General features: G+C 59.5%; 1 protein-coding gene across 2 annotated transcripts in view; it reads right to left on the bottom strand.

Annotated features, from left to right (window-relative positions):
- Positions 1 to 25,563, bottom strand: part of PTPRN2 (protein tyrosine phosphatase receptor type N2) — a 712,067-nt gene extending 686,504 nt beyond the window's left edge. The window contains exon 1 of one of the 2 annotated variants that reach the window (XM_079150661.1): positions 25,304 to 25,563. In XM_079150661.1, the coding sequence (XP_079006787.1) occupies positions 25,304 to 25,415 (112 nt within the window). In that variant the 5' untranslated portion in view covers positions 25,416 to 25,563. The remainder of the gene's footprint in view (positions 1 to 25,303) is intronic. The other variant, XM_079150657.1, reaches the window with a different exon arrangement.
- Positions 25,564 to 27,440: the final 1,877 nt, after the last annotated feature.

Below are 27,440 nucleotides of genomic sequence, written 5' to 3'. Positions count from 1 at the left end.
GCCAGCAGGGGCAGGTGGCACCCTCTGTGGCGTCCACTCTGCATCGTCCATGTCCTCCTGCATCTCCAACAAAGATGCAGCGCAGAAAAGCGGGAAAGAACAGGCAGGAGAATGGCGGGAAGAAGGGCACGTGTGACAAATGACATCTCACAAGCGGCTCCAGCTTCTTTTCCATGAAAGAAGAATCTTATTTTGGAACCAAGTTGACGCAAAACATTCCAAAGTGAGTCAGATGTGGGAGGTCTCTCCCACGTCTGTCAGTGGGGAACGGGGAGATGCAGGTTGTATTTATAACCCAGCTGAGAGCAGGTGGCAGCCGCCTGCCCGTCTCTTTCTCCAGGGACCTCAGGTCCATCAGGCAAGTCCTGTGGATGTCAGCCCCTGCAGTCCAGCCTGGAAGCATGGCCAGGCACCTTGCTCTGCACCAGCCAGCTCCACTAAGGGCCTGTGCTGCATGGCTGTTCCTTCAAATCCACGTAAAGTGAGGAGATGGCCCACCATGTCTGCCGTCTGGAGGAGCAGAGACCCTGTGGACGCCAAGCTTCTCCGCACACCAGGGCTCCTCGGGAGCTGGTGTCTCCTGACTGCACCCAGGAGGACCTGTCCGGGGTAGACGGGCCCAAGCACAGGGCAACCCAGCTCAGCGGAGAAGACACCATCGAGTGACGACATTCCAAAATGAGGACAGAACTCAGTTCACCCTCCTCAGGTGGTCTGAGCACACTGTGTCCCCAGAGGAGCTGCCACCACTCCCTGGGCTGCGCCGCCCTCCGCCTCTTCCCCGCCTCCCAGTGGTCTGCCTTAAGAACAAGCAGAAAACCTTCTTTATAACCCATCTGCACCACATGGCCTCTCTGGCCCAGGTGGGGGCAGTCCTGGGGCGCCTCTTCCTCCCTCGCCCCTCCCCAGGGGCTCCCTGGGCCCCTGCGCCCGCCCAGCAGGTCCGAGCACCAGCGGGCACTCCTGGCACTTCCCTCTGAGCCACTGAGCCTCCTGCATCTCCTGCCCTTGTTCTGCAGAGAAAAAGCAGAGAAAACTTGTCCCCAGGGCTGGCGCCCAGGTGACCAGGGACAGAATGACCTCCTTAAGCCACAGGCCCAAGAAGGGGTGTCACAAGCAATGACCACGGAACCACATTCCAGGAGGAATACCAGGAGTCTCTGGGGACATGGCAGGGCTGCTCATGGCTCGGGCTGTGGGGGCCGCACGGACCTCCTGAGGCTGCCAGCCCAGGAAGAACGCGCCGGGGCCAGCGGAGGTGAGGGTGCACGCCGGGACCCTGTCCACCATCTGGAGCTGTGGTCTCTGCAGCATGACTCGGGACAGGACAGCAGGCCTTGGGCTCTAACAAGCCAGACTCTGATCAGGGCCCTCGGAGAGGGTGAAGGCCAGGACTGGTTGAGGAGCCGTGGTGGCCACATCACACAAGCTGGCATGGTGACCGGAGGAGGCTTCTCCCCTGCTGGGGCCTTGCAATGTGGGCTGGACCAGAGCCTGGGCCACATTCACAGGCCCTGAGAAGTCCCTCGGTGGGCCTTACCCCTCTGGGGGTCCCTTGGGCCCTAGGCTTATTCTACTTCCCCTCTAGGTGGCTGGATTATATTGCCCTCATTGGCTCCATCAATGGGCTGGGCCAATGTCCTGTGAAGTGCAGCAACCTCCTCTCCAAAGCCCTTCTTTTTTAATGTTTTCAGTTGTGGATGGACATGATCTCTTTATTCATGAATAAGGTGCTGAGACTTGAACCCAGTGTCTCACACGTGCGTGGCCAGAGCTCCACCACTGAGCAGCCCAGCCCTCAAAGCCCTGTTTATCTGTGATCCTGCTGCCGAGGCCTGACCCCAGGGAGACAACGGGGCACTTGGGAAGCCGGAGGCCCAAGCTCTGTCCCAGGCTTCTGTGTCACGAAGGCTGCTGCCCATCACCATGAGCAACAGGGCAGTGGAGCTCAAGGTGAGCACAGTAGACTGCGCGGAACACCGGCAAACACCTCCTGGCCCCAGAGGTGTGACCTCCGCCCTCAACAACCACTGGATTCCAGACCACTGACCCTTACCTAAATCCCCTTCAGCTTCATCCAGCCATGCTCAGACAGTGGCCAGCAAGGCATCTCCACCTCAAGGGGTCCACCTGGCTCTCCCACCTCCTGCACCCTCTCTCCAGAGCCCCCACCTGGCCTCCTGGCTTGCCTCCACCTGGGAGCCTCTCCCAGCCCTCCCTTTGCAGGGCCTCCTCCCGGATCTCACTGAGTGCCACCCTGCCTGTGGCAAGGCTTCCTGGAGGGCAGAGTTTGCTGGGCACCCACATGTGCAGGAGGACAGCAGGCCTACCGTGCCAGAGGAGGCCCAGCTTCCATGTGCATGCACCAGGTGGTCTCAGCCCACCGCTGTGGACACTACAGCTCAGATGTGGGGCAAGAGAAGGGCCATCAGCTCAGTTCCAGCAGCAGACAGTCTGCACTGTATCCCTTGCTCGTCAACATCCTTCTCTGGAACCAGGTTCCAGGACAAGATGCTGCATTCAGACCACACAGCAGGCCCTGTGTTTAGGAGAGCCAATTCCTTTAGGATGATCAGTCAGGGCACTGAAATCTAACTGGTTACCAGGAGGCATGCAATTACTGGGAAGGGCGGGAATGTTAAAAGGGGCAGAAGCCTGTATGGGAGACCCGGGCGGGAGCCAGCCCAGCAGCAGCACATGGGCAGCTGGGAGTCACCTTGCCTGCTGGCCTCTGAAGGAAAGGAGGAAGCCGGACTTCACCTCGCCTCTGGATCTCATGCTGAGACCCCACAAAGGTTCATTCTAGGTATCGATGTGGCCAGGTCCTGGGGCACCCCGGGATTTGGTAGAACATTGTCCTACGTGTGTCCGTATGTTTTGGATAGGCTGATGCTCAGGGAGGTGGGCTGTGTGAAGCACTGCCCCTGTACCATGGGTGGGCATCACCCAGTCCCTCAAAGGACTGGACAGAACAGATCGGCTAAGTGTCCATCTCCATGACCACCTGGGAGTTGGGACTTCTCCTCTGACCTCGGCTCAGACTGGCTGCAGCTGGCCAGCTGTAAGCCTTGGAATTCTTAGCCCCTGCTTTACACATGTGTGTTAGTATATATTCTTGTCCATCAGCTCCAACTGTTCCTCTGGAGAACACCGGCCAAGAAAAGGACCAACTCTGGCCTGTCTGTGTCTTTCAATGTCCTTGTTTGACCAAATAACTGCCACCCAGAGTTGCTATCACTCCGTATCAGAAAGACAATTTTTAGTCATTTAATTGGCATGTGGTACCTGTGCACATGTGTAGAACATCTGAGCACACTGTACAAGGGATAAGATCGTAGCAGTCTTCCGCATATCCACCTCCGACATTTAGCGTTTCCCTGTAGTAGGAACTAGAAGTCCCCTCTGCTGGCCTCGTAGACCTTCCCACGCATGGAGACTTAGAGCTGCTCTCCCTGGAGCCTGCTGCCCAACCCGCCCCTTGCCTTCCCACGCCCTTCCCAGGCGCTGGCCCCTACTCCGTTCTCCTCCTTGAGATCAGCACTGCAGCTTCCACACAGGGGCGAGAACCCACGCACTTGTCTCTCTGTGCCTGACTTATTTCACATAAGGTGAGCTCCTCAGGCTCATCACTGTTGCTGCGAACGGTGGCACTTTGTTCCTGTTTTGGCTGAATATTCGTCTGTTGATGATTGTATCGCACTTTCTCCATCCAGCTCAGGTCGATTCTGTGTCTTGGCCATCGTGCATAGCGCAGCAACACACACACAGTGCTGGTGTTTCCGTCCTGTGGGTGCGTGCCCAGCTGTGGGCCTGCCGGCCCGTGGCAGCTCCTCTGGCCTCCCGAGGGGCTCTGCATGTTCCCACAGAAGCCGTATCACCCTGCTCCCCACTGCATGAGCTGGCCTCCCACACCCGACAGCACTGTGCTCAGTCTTTGGATAAGGGCGTCCTCACGGGCGCTCGGCCGCAAGGACACTTTTCCTGTATCTGACGGCCATTTGAATGTCTCGTAAGGAACACGTTCAGGCACTGGCCGCCTCTTAACGAGGCCATCTGCGGTTTTGCCCTTGGTGTTTCAGCCCTTGTACTCTGCCTATTGAGCGCTGGTCAGAGGAGCAGTTGACAAACACTTCCTCTACTCTAGCTGTGTCTCACTCAAGTATCCCTTGGCAACGTGGACTAGATTTTGAGGTCACCCCATTTTCTAAGTTTTGCTTTAGCTGCCTGTATTTTGGGGTCTCTCCAAAAGCTCTTGTGTTTTCTTCCAGTAGTTTCATGGTTTAGGGTCTCATGTTTAAGCCTTCAATCCACTTTGAGTGGCTTTTTGCACATGGCAAGAAGTAGAGGTCAGTTTCTTTCTTCTGCATAAGGGCATCTGGTGTTTCCAAGTCCAGTACAGAAGAATCTTCCTCCAGTGAACATTCTCGCTGCCTTTGTAAAACACCAGTTGGCTGAGATAGATGGATTTGCTTCCAGGGTCTCTATCCTGTTCCATTGGTCTGTTTTCATGCCAACCTCATGCAGTTTGGCTATTATCACTCTGTGATATGTTCTGAGAACAGGATTTGCAATCTCTGCAGCTGTGTTACTTTTGTTCAGTATTGCTTTGGCGATTCAGGGTCTCCGCTGGCTCCACATAAATTCTAGGAGTATTTTTTTTTTTTTTATTTTTATGAAGAATGCCATTGGTGTTTTGGTAGGATACATTAAGTCCATAGATAGCTTTGGGTGGTGAACATTTTAACAATGCCAATTCTCCTAATCCACGAGATGGGAGTCTCCCTGGGTCTTTATAGCCGCCTCAATTTCTTTCATCACTGTTCTGCAATTTTCATTGTAGATCACTTATTCTTGGGAATTTTTTGTAGTTATTGTGAATGAAATTGCTTTCTTGATTTCTTTCTCAGCAATTTCATTATTGGTGCATGAATAAGCTGGTGTCTTCATGTTGGTTTTGCAGCCTTACTGACTTCATTGATCATCAGTTCCAGCAGTTTCTGTCAGACCCTCCTATGTATAAACCACACTCCCATGAGGACTTGACTTCCTCCTTTCCGACTCAGATGCCCTTAACTTCCCTCTCCATTCACTCTCCTTGTCTTTCTCTTGATCTTCAGGGAAAAGATTCCAGCTTCGCCTGTTCTTTCCGACGTGGCTGAGGCCTGTCCAAGACAGCCCTGAGAGAGCCACAAGGTATGCTCTTTCCACACATACTTTTTAGGTTTTCCTTTTAATCATGAATGGATGCTGGACCCTGTGTGTCTTCAGAGACTCGTTTTAGCCATGCCCTTGGTGTGGCTGGTGTGCTGGGGCCTCCTTGCATCCCTGGGATGGTGCGATTGTGTGTGGTCATTTTTAAGTGCTGTTGGATTGGCTGTGCTAGTATTCTGTTGAGGGTTTCTGATCAGTGTTCCTCAGGGAAAAAAGACCTTTTCAAATTCCCCAAAGTAGAGAAGACGTTGCCACTGCGGCCAAGCAGGGCCATAAGCCGAGCCCCGTCCCGGGCACTTCCGAGCTGGGTGAGAAGCAGAGCCCCGTCCCAGGCACCTCCTCAGTTCTTCCCACTCCCAACACGAGGAGGTGGCCTGGCCTGCTCTCCTTGCCCAGGCGCCTTGGGAGTGACACTCCTGCTGCTGGGGTGTGGCTCTTCCGTGTCCCCACAGGCCAGTGCTAACAGCTTGGTCCCCACCTGCGGTGCTCCTGGGAGGAGGTGGAGCCACGAGGAGGTGGGCTCTGGGGGAGGAAGTGGGTCCTGGGCCGTGCCCTTGAAAGGGTACTGGGCGCTGGTCTCTTCCACCCTCTCTCTGCTTCCTGGCCGCCATGAGGTGAGTGGCTTTGTGCCACACGCTCCCGCCATGATGTCCTGCGCCACCATGGGCCCAAAACAATAGGGTCAAGTGGCCATAGATGGAAACCTCTAATCAAGAGCCAGGAACAAACCCTTCCTCCTCTTAAGTGTTTTTCTCAGGTATTTTGTCGCAGGCACAAGCAGCTAACACCTTGGCTGACCCAAACCCCTTGCTGTGGGCAGACTGAGCCCAGGAGGAGCTGTAGGGGGTTCCCTGCTGAGAAGCATCAGGAAAAGAAGAGGCCAGAGCAGCACCAGCCTGGCAGATGGACCAGCCAGTGCCTGAGCCCCAGCTTGACCTCCTGGCCCCAAATCAGCACCTGGCACTGCTCCACACACTGTATCTCCTCACAACCACTAGCTAATCTCATGGTGGCCACTCCCTGGACAGCACTGACCTGGATCCCACCACGAGCACACAGAGACACATACAGAGATACATAGAGAGACAGAGACACACATAGATAGATGTACACAGCCTGAGTCCTAGTTCTGCCACTGTGTAGCCACAGGTGGTGGCTCGGCCTCTCTGGGCTGCTTCTCCTCACACAAGCACCCTGCTGTGAAGCGACCGGAAGACAGTGCCCGCAGAGCTCTTGAGCACTCGGCTTGAGGCCTAGCTCCACCCAGAGGGTTGCTGGCTCTGCTTGCGTTGGGGACGGTTCTGTGGTGCAGTCTGGTCTGACTGGGGGCTGCTGGTTCCAGCTGAGATCAAGACCTGGAGCTTAAAGCGCTTTGTCTTAGTTCTGCCAGACCATGGGGCACAGCCTCTGCCACCTCCATAAGGACCACCGTGTGGCATGTGGGGCTCTCTCCCTCTCCTACGGGTGGGGTCCTGGGGAGGGCGTGCCTACAGGGCCTGCAGGGCGAGCTGGGTGCGGTCTCCACCCGGTCCCTGCTGAGCCTGTCCTGGCTGTGTGCACATCCTTGGCCCTCTGGAGTGGCAACCTCAGGCCTGGAGTGAGGCACCCAGGAGACGCACTCCCTGCAGCACATGACCATGGTTGGGCAGGACCTGTGGACGTGCCCCAGGCAGGCACAGAATCGACTTGGTCGCTGCACCTGAGCTCTTGGGGGCCAAGCGCCTGAACCTGCCTCGACCAGAAGGCAAGAGTGACAGGAGTCGGCATGGGCTCTGGCTCCGGGGAGCACGGGAACCAGAGTGAGCACCGCAGCTCCAGAGCTTCCTGGGGCCCTGGAGGCCCTCGGGCAGAGAATGGAGGGCGAGTGCAGGGCGGGCAGGACGCAGGACAGGGCACCCTGGCAGGAACACCAGGGAGGTGGCTGCTGGCTGCTTCCCGTCACTTCCAAATGCCAGGTGTGCCCCGAATGAAGAGCTGGAGCCCAGAACGAGGACACACTGGAGCGACGTCCTTCCTGTACTCGGCCATCTCGGGATGAACACGTGCACCACTAAAGGAAGCTGACCTTGCACCCAGCACCTCTGCTGCCCAAGCCCTGGTACAGAGCTTGGCCTGTGCTGACCAGCCAGGCCAGCATGGCTCAGACACACCAGATGCCGCTGCCACGGGGTGCTGGAGATCCAGAGCCTTGGCGAGCTTGGGCAGGAAGGTGGCCCTTCTGCTCTCCTCCACTGAGCCCACGCCAGGAAGCTCTGCTCCTGACCAGGACTCCGAGGCTCGTCGGGAGCAGCGTGGAGCCTGCCCACCCGCACGCTCCTCTGCACCGCCTCCCAGCCAGGACTCGCGGCCTCCAGTGACACGCCGTTTGAACGCACCAGCACCTGCTGGGGAAGGCACCTCCAGCTCCTTCTGATTCAGTTTCTGGTGACTTCCAGAAGATCAGCTGCATCCTGTTGGTGAGCTCTGAGGCCCAGGTGGCTCTGCAGAGTGACCGCCGCACAGCAGGCAGAACGGAGGCCCTGCGGCTGACCCCTCACCCCTGGTGGCACTGGCAGGCCCCGGAACTGCTCTGGGTTCTGCTCCCAGGATGCTAATGAAAACGATGGGTCCTTTGGAAGGTGAGACAGAGCTGGCCTCAGAGACTGATGGAACTGGCTGGGCTGTGCCGCCACCCCAAGGTCTCCCGCAGAGGACACACCTCGTCTCCAGGCGGCTTGTGGGGCGTCCAGGCCCGATAAACGCCCTCCTTCCGCAGAGCTACTGGAGAAGGAGCCAGGCCCCCACAGAGTGACCCCGCAACTCGCCGTGCCCACCAGAAGCCCCTCCTCCAGCCCTCGCCCCGCCCACCAAAAACCCCTCCAGCCCTCACCCCGCCCACCAGAAGCACCTCCTCCAGCCCTCGCCCCGCCCACCAGAAGCACCTCCTCCAGCCCTCGCCGCGCCCACCAGAAGCACCTCCTCCAGCCCTCGCCCCGCCCACCAGAAGCCACTCCTCCAGCCCGAGCAGAGCCCACCAGAAGCCACTCCTCCAGCCCTCGCAGATCCCACCAGAAGCAACCCCTCCAGCCCTCGCCCCGCCCACCAGAAGCCCCGCCTCCAGCCCTCGTCCCGCCCACCAGAAGCCCCGCCTTCAGCCCGCCCAGAGCCCACCAGAAGCCCCGCCTCCAGCCCGCCCAGAGCCCACCAGAAGCCCCGCCTCCAGCCCAACGCATCCTGGAGGGAGACAGGGGCACGCCAACAGGATCGCCAGGCCCTCTCTCGCCAGGGCGTCCAGGGACCTGGGCGGCTCCCCCTCAGAAGAATATCTTCCACCTTCCAAGCCAAGGAGGAGCCCGTCCACCCTGCAGCGTCCCAGCCGATGCACCAATTCCCTCTGACAAACACTCATCCACCAAGAAGGCCGCCACATTCAACCAGGCGACTGGCTGGGCAGGGTGGGGGCCCTGTGTCCCGACCCCTCCTGAGCACCATGCCCTCCAGGACCCTCTGACTGTGCAGCACCTGCCACCTCCGTCTTCCCTACCACGGAGCTACATTCCACTGTGGGAGGGTCACACTCCGCTCTCCCAGGCAGCCGAGGTGCACAGGGCTACTCCCGGCCCGTGCCTGTGTGGCCGTGGGGCTGTGAGCACCTGGGAACAAGCCCCTGCCCACTCGTCGTGAGGTTTACGTAGAGCCGGGCACGCGGCAGCCCCCCGCCACCAGCACATTCTGAATAAGAGAGTGATTTGGCCAGGCTGGGGCCAGAGGGAACATCCTACCCCTGTCAGTCACCTGAGGCAAAGCAGGCTGGGGCTGACCATTGGAGGACCTGCCTGCAGGCCTGTGGGGGCAGGTAACCAGGACGGTCACTGCCACAGCAAGGGCACAGGTGGAACCCTAGACCCTAAGGGCCCCAGAACGCATCCCACCACTGCCTGTACTTCCGGCTCTGAAAGGAAGCCTCAGCTAAGACAGGACACACCACAACCACCTGTGCAGAGGACACTGACAGGAAGCCACAGGTAGGACAGGACAACCAACCACAACCACCTGTGCTCAGGACCCTAACTAAGCCTCAGCTAAAACAGGATACGCCACCACCACCTGTGCTCAGGACTCTGACAGAAAGCCTCAGGTAAGACAGGACACCCACCACCACCAGCCGAGCTCAGGACCCTCACAGGAAGCCTCAGGTAAGACAGGACACCCCACCACACCTGAGCTCAGGAACCTGACAGGAAGCCTCAGGTAAGACTGGATATCCCACCACCACCACCTGTGCTCAGGACCCTGACAGGAAGCCTCAGGTAAGACTGGATATCCCACCACCACCACCTGTGCTCAGGACTGTTACAGGAAGGCTCAAGTAAGACAGGACACCCCCACCACCACCTGTGCTCAGGACTCTGACAGGAAGGCTCAAGTAAGACAGGACACCCACCACCACCACCTGTGCTCAGGACTCTGACAGGAAGCCTCAGGTAAGACAGGACACCCCCACCACCACCTCTGCGCTGGACTCTCACAGGAAGCCTCAGGTAAGACAGGACACACCACCACCACCACCTCCGCACAGGACGCTGACAGGACGCCTCAGAAAAGACTGGACACCCCACCACACCTGTCCTCAGACTTTGACAGGAAGCGTCAGGAAAGACTGGACACCCAACCACACCTATGCTCAGGACCCAGAGAGGAAGCCTCAGGTAAGACAGGACACCCCACCAACACCACCTGTGCTCAGGACACTGACAGGAAGCCTGAGGTAAGACAGGACACCCCAACGTCATGACCTGTGCTCAGGATCCTGACAGGAAGCCTCATAACACATTACACCGACCACCACCACCTGTACTCAGCAGCCTGACAGAAAGCCTCAGGTAAGACAGGACACCAACCACCACCTGTACTCATCAGCCTAAGAGGAAGCCTCAGGTAAGACAGGACACCAACCACCACCGGTGCTTAGGAAACTGACAGGAAGCCTCAGGAAAGACAGGAAACCCCACCACACCTATGCTCAGGACTATGACAGGAAGCTTCAGGTAAGGCAGGACACACATGACCACCTGTGCTCAGGACACTTACAGGAAGCCTCAGGTAAGACAGGACAACTCACCACCACCTGCGCTCAGGACCCCGACAGGAAGCCTCAGGTAAGACAGGACAAGCCGCCGCCACCTGTGTCAGGACTCTCACAGGAAGCCTCAGGTAAGACAGGACAACCCACCATACCTGTGCTCAGGACCCTGACAGGAAGCCTCAGGTAAGAGAGGACACCCACCACTACAACCAACTGTGTTCAGGACTCTGACAGGAAGCCTCAGGTAACACAGGACAACCCAACCAAACACCAGTGCTAAGGACCCTGACAGGAAGCCTCAGGTAAGACAGGAAACCCGACCACACCATTGCTCAGGACTCTGACAGGAAGCCTCAGGTAAGTCAGGACACCACCTGCATCACCTGTGCTCAGGACCTTGAGAGGAAGCCTCTGGTAAGACAGGACACCCCACCACACCTGTGCTCAGGACTCAGACAGGAAGCCTCAGGTAAGACAGGACACCCAACAACAACACCCGTGCTCAGGACCCTGACAGGAAGCCTCGGGTAAGACAGGAAAACCCACGACCACCTGTGCTCAGGACCCTGACAGGAAGCCTCAGGTGAGACAGGACAACCCACCACCACCTGTGCTCAGGACCCTGACAGGAAGCCTCAGGTAAGACAGCACACACACCACCACCACCTGTGCTCAGGACCATGAAAGGAAGCCTCAAGTAAGAGGACAACCCACCAAAACTGTGCTCAGGACCCTGACAGGAAGCCTCAGGTAGGACAGGACACCCACCACCACCACCTGTGCTCAGCACTCTGAAGGAAGCCTCAGGTAAGACAGGACACCCACCACCACCACCTGTGCTCAGCACTCTGACAGGAAGTCTCAGGTAAAACAGGACACCCACCACCACCACCTGTGCTCAGGACCCTGACAGGAAGCCTCCGGTAAGACAGGACACCCACCACCACCTGTGTTCAGGACTCAGACAGGAAGCCTCAGATAAGACAGGACACCCACCAACAACCACCTTGCTCAGGACCCTCACAGGAAGTCTCAGGTAAGACAGGAAAACCCACCACCACCTGTGCTCAGGACCCTGACAGGAAACCTCAGGTAGGACAGGACACCCACCACCACCACCTGAGCTCAGGACCCTGACAAGATGTCTCAGGTAAGACATGACACCCCATCACCACCACCTGTGCTCAGGACATTGACAGGAAGCCTCAGGTAAGACAGCACAACCCACCACACCTGTACTCAGGCCCCTGACAGGAAGCCTCAGGTAAGACAGGACAACCCAGCCCACCTGTGCTCAGGAACCTGATAGGAGGCCTCAGGTAAGACAGGACACCCACCACTATCACCAATGTGCTCAGGACTCTGACAGGAAGCCTCAGGTAAGACAGGACAACCCACCACCACCAACTATACTCAAGACTCTGACGGGAAGCCTGAGGTATGACAGGACACCACACCACACCTGTGCTCAACACCCTGACAGGAAGCCTCAGGTAAGACAGGACACCCACCACCACCAGCCAGGTCAGGAGTCTCACAGGAAGCCTCAGGTAAGACAGGAAACCGCACCACACCTGTGCTCAGGATTCTGACAGGAAGCTCAGATAAGACAGGACACCCACCACCACCACCACCTGTACTCACGACCCTGAGAGGAAACCTCAGGTAAGACAGGACACCCAAAACCACCACCACCACCTGTACTCAGCAGCCTGACAGGAAGCGTCAGGTAAGACAGGACACCCACCACCACCACCTGTACTCAGCAGCCTGACAGGTAGCGTCAGGTAAGACAGGACACCCACCACCACCTGGGCTCTGGACTCTGACAGGAAGCCTCAGGTAAGACAGGACACCCACCACCACCACCCGTGCTCAGGACCCTGACAGGAAGCCTCAGGTAAGACAGGACACCCACCACCACCACCTGTGCTCAGGACCCTGACAGGAAGCCTCAGGTAAGACAGGACACCCACCACCACCACCTGTGCTCAGGACCCTGACAGGAAGCCTCAGTTAAACAGGACACCCACCAACACCTCCTGTGCTCATGACTCTGACAGGAAGCCTCAGGTAAGACAGGACACCCACCACCACCACCTGTGCTTAGGACCCTGAGAGGAAGCCTCAGGTAAGACAGGACACCACCAAAACCACCTGTGCTCAGGACCCTGACAGGAAGCCTGAGGTAAGACAGGACACCCAGCAGCCCCTGTGCTCTGGACTCTCACAGGAAGCTTCAGGTAAGACAGGACACCCACCACCACCTGTGCTGTGGACCCTCACAGGAAGCCTCAAGTAAGACAGGACACCCACCACCACCACCTGTGCTCAGTACTATGACAGGAAGCCTCAGGTAAGACTGGATATCCCACCTCGACTGTGCTCAGGACCCTAACAAGAAGCCTCAGGTAAGACAGGACACCCACCACCACCACCTGTGCTCAGGATTCTGACAGGAAGCCTCAGGTAAGACAGCACACATACCAACACCACCTGTGCTCAGGAGTCTGAGAGGAAGCCTCAGGTCAGACAGGACACCCACCACCACCTGTGCTCAGGACCCTGACTGGAAGACTCAGGTAAGACAGGACACCCACCACCACCACCTGTGCCCAGGACCCTGACTGGAAGCCTCAGGTAAGACAGCACACACACCAACACCACCTGTGCCCAGGACCCTGACAGGAAGCCTCAGGTCAGACAGGACACCCACCAACACCACCTGTTCTCAGGACCATGACAGGAAGCCTCAGGTCAGACAGGACACCCACCACCACCACCTGTGCTCAGGACCCTAACAAGAAGCCTCAGGTAAGACAGCACACACACCACCACCACCTGTGCTCAGGACACTGAAAGGAAGCCTCAGGTCAGACAGGACACCCACCACCACCTGTGCTCAGGACACTGAAAGGAAGCCTCAGGTAAGACAGCACACCCACCAACACCACCTGTGCTCAGGACTCTGAGAGGAAGCCTCAGGTCAGACAGGACACCCACCAACACCACCTGTTCTCAGGACCATGACAGGAAGCCTCAGGTCAGACAGGACACCCACCACCACCACCTGTGCTCAGGACCCTGACCGGAAGTCTCAGGTAAGACAGGACACCCACCACCACCTGTGCTCTGGACTCTCACAGGAAGCCTCAGGTAAGACAGGACACACCACAAGCACCACCTGCGCTCAGGACCCTGACAGGAAGCCTCAGGTGAGACAGGGCACCCACCACCACCTGTGCTCTGAACTCCCACAGGAAGCCTCAGGTAAGACAGGACACTCACCATCACTTGTGCTCTCTACTCTCACAGGAAGCCTCAGGTAAGACAGGACACTCACCATCACTTGTGCTCTCTACTCTCACAGGAAGCCTCAGGTAAGACAGGACACACCACAAGCACCACCTGCGCTCAGGACCCGGACAGGAAGCCTCAGGTAAGACAGGGCACCCACCACCACCACCTGTGCTCAGGACTCTGACAGGAAGCCTCAGGTCAGAGAGAGCACTCCACCACCACCTGTGCTAGGACCATTTCAGGAAGCCTCAGGTAAGACAGGACGACCACCATCACCATGTGTGCTCAGGATCCTGACAGGAAGCCTCAGGTAAGACAGGACACTGCACAACACCTGTGGTCAGGACTCTGACAAGAAATCTCAGGTAAGTCTGCGGGGAGAAGATGCTGGAGGTGAGGATCCTGGAGATGGGGATGCTCAGGGACAAGGATGCAGGTGTGAGGTTTCTGTGAAGAGGATGTTGAAGGTGAGGACGCAGTTGTGAGGACGCAGGTGTGAGCATGCTGGGAGGAGAGGAGGGCGGTTTGAGAATGCTGGGGGGGGAGTTGCAGCAGGTGAGGATGCTGGAGATGAGGACGGTGGGTTCAGGATGCTGAGGTGAGGATGCTGAGGTGAGGATGCTGGGGTGAGGATGCTGAGGTGAGGATGCTGACGTGAGGATGGTGGGGTGAGGATGCTGGGGTGAGGATGCTGGGGTGAGGATGCTGAGGTGAGGATGCTGAGGTGAGGATGCTGAAGTTGAGGATGCTGAGGTGAGGATGCTGAGGTGAGGATGCTGGGGTGAGGATTCTGGGGTGAGGATGCTGAGGTGAGGATGCTGGAGGTGAGGATGCTGAGGTGAGAATGCTGGAGATGAGGATGCTGGAGATGAGGATGCTGGGGTGAGGATGCTGGGGTGAGGATGCTGAGGTGAGGATGCTGAGGTGAGGATGCTGGGTGAGAATGGTGGGGTGAGGATGCTGAGGTGAGGATGGTGGGGTGAGGATGCTGAGGTGAGGATGCTGGGTGAGGATGCTGGGTGAGGATGGTGGGGTGAGGATGGTGGGGTGAGGATGCTGAGGGGAGGATGCAGAGGTGAGGATGCTGAGGTGAGGATGCTGGAGGTGAGGATGCTGAGGTGAGGATGCAGAGGTGAGGATGCAGAGGTGAGGATGCTGGGGTGAGGATGCTGAGGTGAGGATGCTGAGGTGAGGATGCTGGGGTGAGGATGCTGGGGTGAGGATGCTGAGGTGAGGATGCTGGGGTGAGGATGGTGGGGTGAGGATGCTGAGGTGAGGATGCTGAGGTGAGGACGCTGAGGTGAGGATGGTGGGGTGAGGATGCTGAGGTGAGGATGCTGAGGTGAGGATGGTGGGGTGAGGATGCTGAGGTGAGGATGCTGAGGTGAGGATGGTGGGGTGAGGATGCTGAGGTGAGGATGCTGAGGTGAGGATGGTGGGGTGAGGATGCTGAGGTGAGGATGCTGAGGTGAGGATGGTGGGGTGAGGATGCTGAGGTGAGGATGCTGAGGTGAGGATGGTGGGGTGAGGATGCTGAGGGGAGGATGCTGAAGTGAGGATGCTGGGTGAGGATGCTGGGTGAGGATGGTGGGGTGAGGATGCTGAGGTGAGGATGCTGAGGGGAGGATGCTGAGGTGAGGATGCTGAGGTGAGGATGCTGGGGTGAGGATTCTGGGGTGAGGATGCTGAGGTGAGGATGCTGGAGGTGAGGATGCTGAGGTGAGGATGCTGGAGGTGAGGATGTTGGAGGTGAGGATGCTGGAGTGAGGATGCTGGGGTGAGGATGCTGAGGTGAGGATGCTGAGGTGAGGATGCTGGGTGAGGATGCTGGGTGAGGATGGTGGGGTGAGGAGGGTGGGGTGAGGATGCTGAGGGGAGGATGCAGAGGTGAGGATGCTGAGGTGAGGATGCTGGAGGTGAGGATGCTGAGGTGAGGATGCAGAGGTGAGGATGCAGAGGTGAGGATGCTGGGGTGAGGATGATGAGGGGAGGATGTTGGGTGAGGATGCTGTGTGAGGATGCTGGGTGAGGATGCTGGGTGAGGATGCTGAGGTGAGGATGCTGAGGTGAGGATGGTGGGGTGAGGAGGCTGAGGTGAGGATGCTGAGGTGAGGATGGTGGGGTGAGGAGGCTGTGGTGAGGATGCTGAGGTGAGGATGCTGGGTGAGGATGGTGAGGTGAGGATGCTGATGTGAGGATGCTGAGGTGAGGATGGTGGGGTGAGGATGCTGAGGTGAGGATGCTGAGGTGAGGATGGTGGGGTGAGGATGCTGAGGAGAGGATGCTGAGGTGAGCATGGTGGGGTGAGGATGCTGAGGTGAGGATGCTGAGGTGAGGATGGTGGGGTGAGGATGCTGAGGTGAGGATGCTGGGGTGAGGATGGTGGGGTGAGGATACTGAGGTGAGGATGCTGAGGTGAGGATGGTGGGGTGAGGATGCTGAGGTGAGGATGCTGAGGTGAGGATGGTGGGGTGAGGATGCTGAGGGGAGGATGATGAAGTGAGGATGCTGGGTGAGGATGCTGGGTGAGGATGGTGGGGTGAGGATGCTGGGGTGAGGAAGCTGAGGTGAGGACGCTGAGGTGAGGATGCTGGGTGAGGAAGCTGAGGTGAGGATGCTGGGGTGAGGATGCTGAGGTGAGGAAGCTGAGGTGAGGATGCTGGGGTGAGGATGCTGAGGTGAGGAAGCTGAGGTGAGGACGCTGAGGTGAGGATGCTGGGTGAGGATGCTGGGGTGAGGATGCTGAGGTGAGGAAGCTGAGGTGAGGACGCTGAGGTGAGGATGCTGGGGTGAGGATGCTGAGGTGAGGATGCTGGAGGTGAGGATGCTGGGTGAGGATGCTGGGGTGAGGATGCTGAGGTGAGGAAGCTGAGGTGAGGACGCTGAGGTGAGGATGCTGGGGTGAGGATGCTGAGGTGAGGATGCTGGAGGTGAGGATGCTGGGTGAGGAAGCTGAGGTGAGGATGCTGGGTGAGGAAGCTGAGGTGAGGATGCTGAGGTGAGGATGCTGGGGTGAGGATGCTGGGGTGAGGATGCTGAGGTGAGGATGCTGGGTGAGGAAGCTGAGGTGAGGATGCTGGGGTGAGGATGCTGGGGTGAGGATGCTGGGGTGAGGATGCTGATGTGAGGATGCTGGGGTGAGGATGCTGAGGTGAGGATGCTGAGGTGAGGATGCTGAGGTGAGGATGCTGGGTGAGGATGCTGGGTGAGGAAGCTGAGGTGAGGATGCTGGGGTGAGGATGCTGGGTGAGGAAGCTGAGGTGAGGATGCTGGGGTGAGGATGCTGGGGTGAGGATGCTGGGTGAGGAAGCTGAGGTGAGGATGCTGAGGTGAGGATGCTGAGGTGAGGAAGCTGAGGTGAGGACGCTGAGGTGAGGATGCTGGGGTGAGGATGCTGAGGTGAGGAAGCTGAGGTGAGGATGCTGAGGTGAGGATGCTGAGGTGAGGATGCTGGGTGAGGAAGCTGAGGTGAGGAAGCTGAGGTGAGGACGCTGAGGTGAGGATGCTGGGGTGAGGATGCTGGGTGAGGATGGTGGGGTGAGGATGCTGGGGTGAGGATGCTGGGGTGAGGATGCTGGGTGAGGAAGCTGAGGTGAGGATGCTGAGGTGAGGATGCTGAGGTGAGGATGCTGAGGTGAGGATGCTGGGGTGAGGATGCTGGGGTGAGGATGCTGAGGTGAGGAAGCTGAGGTGAGGACGCTGAGGTGAGGATGCTGGGGTGAGGATGCTGGGTGAGGATGGTGGGGTGAGGATGCTGGGGTGAGGATGCTGGGGTGAGGATGCTGGGTGAGGAAGCTGAGGTGAGGATGCTGAGGTGAGGATGCTGAGGTGAGGATGCTGGGTGAGGAAGCTGAGGTGAGGATGCTGAGGTGAGGATGCTGAGGTGAGGAAGCTGAGGTGAGGATGCTGGGGTGAGGATGCTGAGGTGAGGAAGCTGAGGTGAGGACGCTGAGGTGAGGATGCTGAGGTGAGGATGCTGGGGTGAGGATGCTGAGGTGAGGATGCTGGAGGTGAGGATGCTGAGGTGAGGATGCTGGAGGTGAGGATGCTGGGTGAGGATGCTGAGGTGAGGATGCTGGAGGTGAGGATGCTGGGTGAGGAAGCTGAGGTGAGGATGCTGAGGTGAGGATGCTGGGTGAGGAAGCTGAGGTGAGGATGCTGAGGTGAGGATGCTGGGGTGAGGATGCTGGGGTGAGGATGCTGAGGTGAGGAAGCTGAGGTGAGGATGCTGAGGTGAGGATGCTGGGGTGAGGATGCTGAGGTGAGGATGCTGGGTGAGGAAGCTGAGGTGAGGATGCTGAGGTGAGGAAGCTGAGGTGAGGACGCTGAGGTGAGGACGCTGGGGTGAGGACGCTGGGGTGAGGATGCTGAGGTGAGGATGCTGGGTGAGGAAGCTGAGGTGAGGATGCTGAGGTGAGGATGCTGGGTGAGGAAGCTGAGGTGAGGATGCTGAGGTGAGGATGCTGAGGTGAGGATGCTGGGGTGAGGATGGTGGGGTGAGGATGCTGAGGTGAGGAAGCTGAGGTGAGGATGCTGAGGTGAGGATGCTGGGGTGAGGATGCTGAGGTGAGGATGCTGGGTGAGGAAGCTGAGGTGAGGATGCTGGGGTGAGGATGCTGAGGTGAGGATGCTGGGTGAGGAAGCTGAGGTGAGGATGCTGGGGTGAGGATGCTGAGGTTAGGATGCTGAGGTGAGGATGCTGAGGTGAGGATGCTGGAGGTGAGGATGCTGAGGTGAGGATGCTGGGGTGAGGATGCTGGGGTGAGGATGCTGGGGTGAGGATGCTGAGGTGAGGATGCTGGGGTGAGGATGCTGAGGTGAGGATGCTGGAGGTGAGGATGCTGGAGGTGAGGTTGCTGTGGTGAGGATGCTGAGGTGAGGATGCTGGAGGTGAGGATGCCGGGGTGATACTGAGGACAAGGAGTTAGAGGAGGGTGCTGAGAGGCTTCCATGCTTTTCCAGTGGAGCCAGGATTTCCAGCAGTAGCCTTTTTTTTTGTTTTGTTTTGTTTTTTGTTTACAGGATTTCCACCAGGGTTTCCTGAGTGCTGAGCTATATCCCCAGTCCTTTAATTTTTCTCTCGGGGTCTTGAAAATTTGCTGAGGGTCTCACTCCGTTCCCGAGGCTGGCCTTGAACTTGTGATCCTCCTGCCTCAGGTTACTGGGTGTGCCACCATACCCGACCCCACAGGGATTTCCCCCCCATGAATGTTTCAGTTTCTACCACTCTTACATCAGGTGGAGGTTTGAGGATCTCAACCTCTGCCTACTTTAGACAAAGCAGACAGTTCCAAGGGTTCTCGTGGAGGCAAGAACTTGCCTCTGAGAATTCTCCGTGGGAAGGCTGGTCAGCACCTCCGCAGCTGCTTCAGTGGACTCCAGCCCCTCTGTCTCATCTGCCTGCCCGTGGGCAGTGTGAGGCCTGGTTCCACTCACACACTGGCTGCCACGGGCCACGAGCAGGCTCAAGTCACAGAGCAGGTCGACCACTGCCTTGGGCTGCAGCGAAATGCCACCCCCTTCGGAGAAAACATCAGTCCCTGGCAGCCTCAGTCACAGCTCCATCAGTCCACAAGTCGATCACACTGCTGCTGGGACCACAGGTGACGTGCACACGTGTGCACAGTCCTTTCCCTTTGGAAGCCAGGTCGGCCCAACTGGCCCTTCCAGACATCCTACACAGTGTGTCGGACACTGCACCAGAAGCAGGCCTCTGGCCTCCGGGTATCAGCTCCAACAAGCCCACTCTTAAATTTTCTTAAGAAAGTAATCATTCTTTCATCCTCATTTTGAAGTCTGAGATAAGAATTCACTCCTGGACTCTGTATCAGCACATTTTAAAAAGGTGATGGAGCTGGGGACAGGGGCATGTGCCTACAGTCCCAGCATCTCAGGACACTGAGGCAGGAGGGCCTCTCCGGGCTCAGGAGTTCCAGACCAGCCTGGGCAGCGCATCGAGACCTGGTCTCAAGGAAGAGTCGGCAAAGCACAGTGAGCACCTGAAGTGTGTTCACAGGCACGGTGGAGGGCATCCCACGGTGCCGCTCCGTTCCTGCACGTGGGAGGGCTACAGGTCTCCAAAGCAAGCGTCCACTGCCAGACACCAGCACTCCTCAGGAGGCACCCGGGCAAACCTCACACATCACACCCAGCCCAGTGCCAAACAGCACTTCAAAGCTGAGTTGAAATAGGATGGGGGTCTTGCTGAGCTGCTGCGGGTCTGAGTTGTGGGGCTGGCCTGGAACCTGGGCTGCTCCTGCCTCAGCCAGGGGAAGTGGGCAGTGGACGCACTTGCAGGCTCTGAGCACCCAGGGAGACGGGCCCTGCAGCAGTGTGGGGCACATCCTGTGCGCAGGGGGTGGCAGCAGGGGCGCCAGCAGTCAGTGCCCTCCGGGACCTGCATCCCACGGGGCCACCCGGCTCCACCCTGGGTCCTCCACCGGGAGACACTGTCCTGGGGAGCTCCCTGCAGGGGGAGCAGTGGCCTCTGGCTGATCTGTCCCCCTCGGGATGGAGAGACACCTGATCACACCAAGGACGGTGTGCTGAGGAAAAGCCGGCCATCCTGTGTGGTGATGTTAAGGTCGACTCCCAGGGACAGTGCCCACCGCCCGCCCTGCAGCTATGAGCCCTGCCTCTGGGCCACCCCTCCCTGGAGTGCAGTTCAGGGCAGAGAAGGCGCGTCCTTTGTGTCCTGGATCACGGGCAGCACGACTGGAGGGGTCAGCGAGGAACAGCTGGTGAAACCCTCCTGCCAACCTCCCTAGAAGAGTTGGCACCAAGCAACCACCACCAGTCACTGGGCCTCCCGGCGTCTGGTGCGCTGTGGTGTTAAAGACAAACAGCCCAAGCTCAAAGTCCAGCTTCAGAGACCCATGAGTCACCACTTATCAAGGGGCCAGAGGGGAGCTTCCGGGAGCCTCACCCCGCTCACATCCCACCCAGACGGCGGAAGCAAGACCTGGTGGAGTGCTCAGAGATAGCAGGAAGAAACGCCCTTCCTTCTCAAACTGCCCACTCTGTTTCCACGTGGCAGGAAAGCGGGCTGCTTCCTGCTTCTTGAGTTTTCTGGCCTTCTGTCAACCAAGATTAGAAAAAATAAGTCCAGCTGGGTCTACATTTATGAAGGTCAATTTATACTAACATGGAAACAGCTGCCAGGTGCTCTCCTGTGAGGCTGGGGGTGTGCCACCAGCTCAGCTGTGTGCTTTCTCTGGGAAACGGAACATCTCGTCAGGAAAGACAAGGCAGGCCCTTACTTAGCTGAGCCCCTGGCCTGCGTACCCAGGGGCATCTGGGGAAATGCTTTCTGCACACTCCTGAAAGCCCCTCCACACACAGGGATCCTCAAACCAGTGCTATCTGCACACAGGCCGCACAGGGGGCACAGGATGCACAGGGTGCACAGGCCACACAGGCCACACAGGGGGCACAGGATACACAGGGTGCACAGGCCACACAGGGGGCACAGAATGCACAGGCCACACAGGCCACACAGGACGCACAGGCCACACAGGCCACACAGGCCACACAGGACACACAGGCCGCACAGGCCACAGAGGCCACACAGGACACACAGGCCACAGAGGACGCACAGGCCACACAGGACGCACAGGCCACACAGGCCACAGAGGCCATACAGGACACACAGGCCACACAGGCCAGAGGCCGCACAGGCTGAACAGGACATATAGGATGCACAGGCCACACAGGCCACAGAGGCCGCACAGGCCACACAGGACACACAGGCCACACAGGCCACACAGGCCGCACAGGACACACAGGCCGCACAGGACACACAGGCCACGCAGGCCACAGAGGCCGCACAGGACACACAGGCCACAGAGGCCGCACAGGACACACAGGCCACGCAGGCCACAGAGGCCGCACAGGACACACAGGACACACAGGCTGCATAGGCCACACAGGCTGCACAGGCCACAGAGGCCGCACAGGACACACAGGCCACAGAGGCCGCACAGGACACACAGGACACACAGGCTGCATAGGCCACACAGGCTGCACAGGCCACAGAGGCCGCACAGGACACACAGGACACACAGGCCACAGAGGCCTCACAGGACACACAGGCCACACAGGCCACAGAGGCCGCACAGGACACACAGGCCTCACAGGCCACACAGGCCGTACAGGCCACACAGGATGCACAGCCTTAAACATCTGCCACCAGAAGTCAGGGAGTTATTTTTAGTTTGGGCCACACTTATTTATGAATGCCTTTCCTTAAGGAATGGGAACTTCCAAGCAGATGCTCCACCAGGCAGTGGAGTGGACCTCTTACTGAGACCCTGCACCACCACCGTCCAGACGGCCCCGCCCTCCTCCTTGCCCCACATTCCTTGGAAACTGCAGAGAAAAGTGGACAGACGACTCTATTCACCAATAAGGTAATAAGACTACGTAAAAAATAGAACAGAATGAACCCAGAGTGCAGAAGCCATCGCCACTAAAACAATCGATGCTCGTAGCGGTGCTGAGCAAGACACAGGCCTCAGTTTGCACCTGACCACCGGCCCTCCACCACCATCTCGTGGCCACAGCCCCACCTTCCTGGAGCAGGGGACCCAGAAAACCTACGCGGCACACAGAAGTCCCTGGCGGGTGGCTGGCATGGGTCCCAGGGTCTCACACAGGAAGATGGAGAGCAGCCTGGTGCTGCGGGACCACCCACCTCCATGCAGGCACCACAGAACGATGTGCTGACAGCAGGCTGGACAGAGAGGGGCCAGACAAAATGTACAGCAAGCTCAGCCCGCTAGGAGCTGCCCACAGCTCTTCTCACCGCCCCCCCCCCCCAGGCTAACACACTGCACTGCCGTCTCTGGACACAGGAAACTGCCACCCACAGCCCCTCTCGGGGCATCTGGCTTCATGCTGGGCCCAGAGTCTGGCACCCCTTCTCCTAAAGCTAAGGGTTCTCCACACAGCCCAGTCCTGCCCAGGAGCACCAGCCCCAAGGCTGATGGAGCCCTGAACCGAGAGTCACTCACTGACCGAGCTGGGCTGTGGGCCCGGGGAAGGGCAGGCTGCTGATGACCACGCCAGCACACGGCGGAGAGCCCGGGACCCCAACAAGCAGAGACGACGCGTGCCTTTGTGGGAGGAAGGATCCTTTGATTTAAAAATAAACAACCACGCCATCTAGTTCACAAAGCAGCCTGCTCCCCTCCTGCCCGCTCTGCTCTGCAGCTCCGTGTGGGCTCACTGGTGAATGGAAAGCATGTGTGGGCCAACAGGGAGGCCAGAACAAAGGGGCCACAGGAACAGCCCTGTCCTCCCAGCAGGTGCCTCCAGGAGGCTGAGACCTGACTCTCCAGGGAAATCTGCAGGGGCCTCCTCCACTCCATCTCTGGCAATGAAATCCATGTTTCTATGGCAAAGGGGGCAGGATCTTTATGTGCCTGCCCCTTCAACTTGGAGGCCACCTGATCAGGATCACAGACCAGCTCCATGAACGCAGGATGGCCCCTACATTCAGGGAGAACCTGGACAAAAGGAGGCCCTGAAACCCCAGAGAAAGGCAGGGTTGGGGGGTGTCAGGGGGAGCAGAGGAAACCCAAAAATGCAATGCCTGAAGAGAGGAAGTCACTAAGCTGCCCTGGACAGTCCTGCCTGGTATAGCAGTGCTGCCTTGGCAAGCTCAACCATGTCATTGAACAGGGGTGTCTGTGCCACACCCCACTGTTCAGCCCTGATCAGTTCAGTCTCACAGATCATCGGTCGCCAAAGAGGCATTGCAGAACAGGAGGTACAGGAAGCTGAAGTCATTAGGGGAAGAGGGTCCTTTGAGAACAGAAAGTGGGGTGTCCCAGGGTGCTGCGGACAGCCTTTCTGAAGCCAGCACCCTACAGGGTGGCTCAAAGCACGGAGGACAGACTCAGATTGGCCTCTGCTGGCCCTGGTCTCTCAGGAGCTCCTCCACCATGGAAAAAAGAGCCCCTTGCTCAGGCCAGGGCTTCCACACAGGAGTGATGGGTCCTCCAGTCTTGGTAGCATCTGTCTTGGTTCTAATCTGTACTGTCAGCCTCAACCTGAGGCTGAGTGCTAATAGCCAAACAGACCACAGTGACATGGCTGGCCAGTTAGGTTGCCACGTTCATCTTCAACTGTGTCTCATTATTTGGAACAATGAGGTTGGTATGACCATTACCAAACAAGCAGAGAAAGCAACAGTGGCCGCTGACTTCTGCAGGTGAACCTGCCCATGTCCTGAGAGGCATCCCAAGAATCAGGACAGCTCCTGAGTAGGGTGCTGAGGGGGGTCAGCCCTCTGGAGGGAGGCAGGACAGTATTGCCAGAGCTATTTCCAATTCTAAGGAATATGATGGCTGTATCTGAGCCCTGGAGAACTTGGAACAATCCTGGGGAAGCCTGGGTCCTTTGTATTGTCCATAAAAAGACTACAGCATCCCATAATCAGTGACACCACGTTACAAGCTGGATGTAAGGGAACATATCATCCCAGCACCCAATAACCCAGGTGGCTCCAGCCCCATTCAGCTTCCAAGATCAAAGCAGGTTGGGCAGGCCCAGGAGGCCCAGCCACCCAGGGCACCCCTCCCAAATGACAAGATTCGACTTTGCTTGTCCACAACAACACTGCTGGCCCGGCAGAGGTCCAGGACAGCTTGGCCACCTTCTTTCTTCATTGCTTGCGTCTTTGGGTTTCCTCTGCTGCCCTCTGCCACTCCCCTCTTTTTGGCTGTGGTCAGATGCTGTGGTCTGACAATCACAAAGGGAAAGAGGCCTGTGCAGGACCAGCCTGGCTCATCCTGTGAGGGCCTGTCTTCCCTGGGACTCTAGTAGGGTGGGCCCAGGTCAGCTGGTCCTGGGTCTTCCTGGCCTACCAGGGACAGCCACGTGCATGTGGAGACCGGCAGCTGGCCAGCTGGGCAAACAGCTCTCCCATGAAGACAGAAGCCAATTCAAGCCCATCAAGGAAGAAAAAAGCTCCAGCACGAGAGACTGGGGCACAGTCAGCCTTCTGGGCTGATTTTAAGTGAGGGCAACCTGGACACTCACACCCTGGCCCTGGGACAGAGACTGCATGTGAGGGACTGGGCAGTGCCAGCCCCCAGGACTCTGCAGTGGTGAACAGGGGCCTCCTGTCCCATCCCCTCTGTGAAGGCCAGTTGGTCATGGCGTGAGACCAGAACAGCAGGGCGACATGGAGCTGCCGGCTGGTGGCCAGCCCACGGTCCGGGAGACCCCTGCCACCTCAGGCCTGCAGTGTTTTCCCTCTGGGGTTTGGTTGGATGAAGCAGCCCAGCCCTCCGGCACGGACAGCAAGCCGCCTGCAAACGCTGGCTTTACCGCAGGTCTGCTTAACGAGATCAGCGCGAGGTGCCGCCCTCGCGCCGCGGCCTTCCCTTCCTTCCGCGGGTCAGGGAGGGAAAGGCCCCGGATCTCGGCCGCGCTGACGGGCGATCGCACGCTGAAGGCAGGGCAGCGGCGGCCCGCCAGAGACCAGGCCGGCCGCGCAGGCCGCGAGGCCACGCGGCGCGGGCGGCGGGGACGCGGACGCGGGGGCGCCCACGCCCGGGGCCTCGCGCGGGGTGGACCGCGTGGCTGGCCGCGGGGAGGTCCTGGCGCCCGGGCCGGCGAGCCGCGGCCACCGAGCAGGACGCCGGGGCAGGGGCGCGAGACCCGCGCCCCGCCCGCCGAGCCGCCCCTCCCCGGCGCCCGGCCCGCGACACCCCCACTCACCGAGGCGCCCCGGGAGCTGCCGGCCGCGGGGGGCGGGCGCGGGGGCGGCGGGCAGGGCGCGCGGCAGCGGCGGCAGCAGCAGCAGCAGCAGCAGCGGGAGCGGCGGCCCCATCCCCGCAGCTGGTCCGGCGCTCAGTCCATGGCAGCGCGGAAGCGAGACCGAGCGGGGCCGAGCGGGGCCGAGCGGGGCGGCGCCAGCTCCCACCGCCGCGCCTCTCCGCGCTCCTGCGGCGGCGCCGGGCCGCGCTTCAGCACCGGACAGCGCCGCCGGCCCCGCCCCGGCCCCGCCCCGCGGGCCAGGACACGCCCACCGCCGGCCGCCCGGAGCCCCGCCCCGGCCCCGCCCCGCGGGCCAGGACACGCCCACCGCCGGCCGCCCGGAGCCCCGCACGCTCTCGCAGGCCCTCGCCCCTCCCCGCCCGCAGCGCGGGACCCCGCAGCCTCCGCCGGGCCCTCCTCCCGCCTGCCGCACCGGCCCTTGCCCCCAACCCCGCTGGCCCGGCCCCGCCGGCCGCCCCCGCCTCGACTGGCCCGCGCTCGCTCCCGCGCCCCTTTGCGCCCTCTGGGCTCGGCCGCCTGACGTGCACCTGCCCTGCGCCGCTCTCCCACGCGGCGCGCCCGCCCCTCGCCGGCCGAGGTGTTGGGGTCGCTGGACCCAGCTCGCAGGTGCGCGGCCCCAGCGGGTGCGGTTCAGCTGAGGAAGTGGGGTCCTCTTCGGTTTGACTGTGGCTGCACCTGAGGTCTGGAGGCCTGGACCCGGTGAGAGCCTCACCTGAAGGCGGGCAGTGCTGAACTGGAGCCCACCCTGAGGAAGACCTCGTGGAAGTTCTGGGGTGCGGGTGGGGCTCCAGGACGGGGCCCTCGGCCTGCAAAGGGGATCCTCTGGAGTCCCCCAGGATGTTCACTGAGTGCCCTGAGGACCCCGGCAGGTGCGGAACTTCAGCCTGGGTCTACCTGAGCTCCTCCCATCCTGCACAGCCTGCCCACCCCTGGGACCTGTGCACCTCCTTCTCAGGAGAAGACCCGACACAAAGGTGGGGTCAGGCGTGGGGCTGGGGCACCGCAAGAGGGTCGGGGAGTGGCATTTATGGGTACAGTGAGCGTTAGGGGGAGGGACCATCCGTGTGCCACGTGGCCGGCTGCACCTCCTCACATCCTCCCCCAGGGTCATCCCCTTCCCCATCCAGGTCCCTGTGTCCCTGACAGGCACCCTCAGCTTCCCGTCTGCTTGCTGTATCCTGCCACAGTCTCCTCCCTTGTAGGCTCTGGCGGGGCCCAGGGGACCTCAGGGAGTTACTTCCCAGCCCCACCCAGTACAGCCGATATCTGGAGGCCGGCAGGACTGCCCTGAAGTCACCTTCTTCACCTCCTTGATGGCCCACGCCCTCCTTCTCAAACCACCCTCATCTCCTTGCTCCCAGTCTTTGGTTCCCCGTCCTCTGTATCCCTCAGACCCTGTGCCCAGTGTGCGGGGAGTGCCTTTACACCCAGGCCTCAGGGATGCCTCCTCAGAGCAAGCCCCTGCCCTAGAACAGTGCTGCACCCTGCCTTGCAGCCATGTTGGTGACCGCGAGGGAGCACAGACCTCGCTGACCAGGAGGCTCAGTCCAGGTGACCTGAGCTCATGGTTCCCTCTCACGCTGTCTTCAGCAGCTGGGCTGTTGCAGCACAGCACTGTCACGCCAGAGCAACTGAGACCCTTGAGAAGACTATCGACGAGATGGTTCTGCTGCAGACTCCGTCCGAGAAAGGCCGGAAGACAGCCTGCCTCAGCTGGGCTGCAGTACATGGCTCCAGTGGGCACAGCCCTCACCCAGAGCATGGGCTCAGGGGTGCACGAGGCCTGCGGGGAGGGCATCCGGGAGGCCCCATCAGGCGCCTTGGGCGGGCAGGCACATCCCCAAGGTCCTGAGCGTCATCTTGTGAAGTTGGTGGCAGGAACAATAGGAGAAGAAGTCAGCAGGTGCGAGCAGAAGATGAGGCTCTCCAAGGCCCAGGATGATGCAGAAGCCCGTGGGCAGGACAGGTGACTCTCCAGTGCATTTGCTTTGTGGCTGAAAAACCCACCATCAGTTGCCTCTGGGGCCGAGGACAGAGCCAAGCCATCTTGGCACCTGTGGGAACTCGGCAGCCACGT

The sequence above is a fragment of the Sciurus vulgaris genome (assembly GCF_902686455.1).
Source record: "Sciurus vulgaris genome assembly, chromosome: 8".
In the NCBI taxonomy this organism is placed as follows: domain Eukaryota; kingdom Metazoa; phylum Chordata; class Mammalia; order Rodentia; family Sciuridae; genus Sciurus; species Sciurus vulgaris.
The sequence above is the reverse complement of the archived record's forward strand: the minus strand, read 5'-3'. Positions and strand labels throughout refer to the sequence as shown.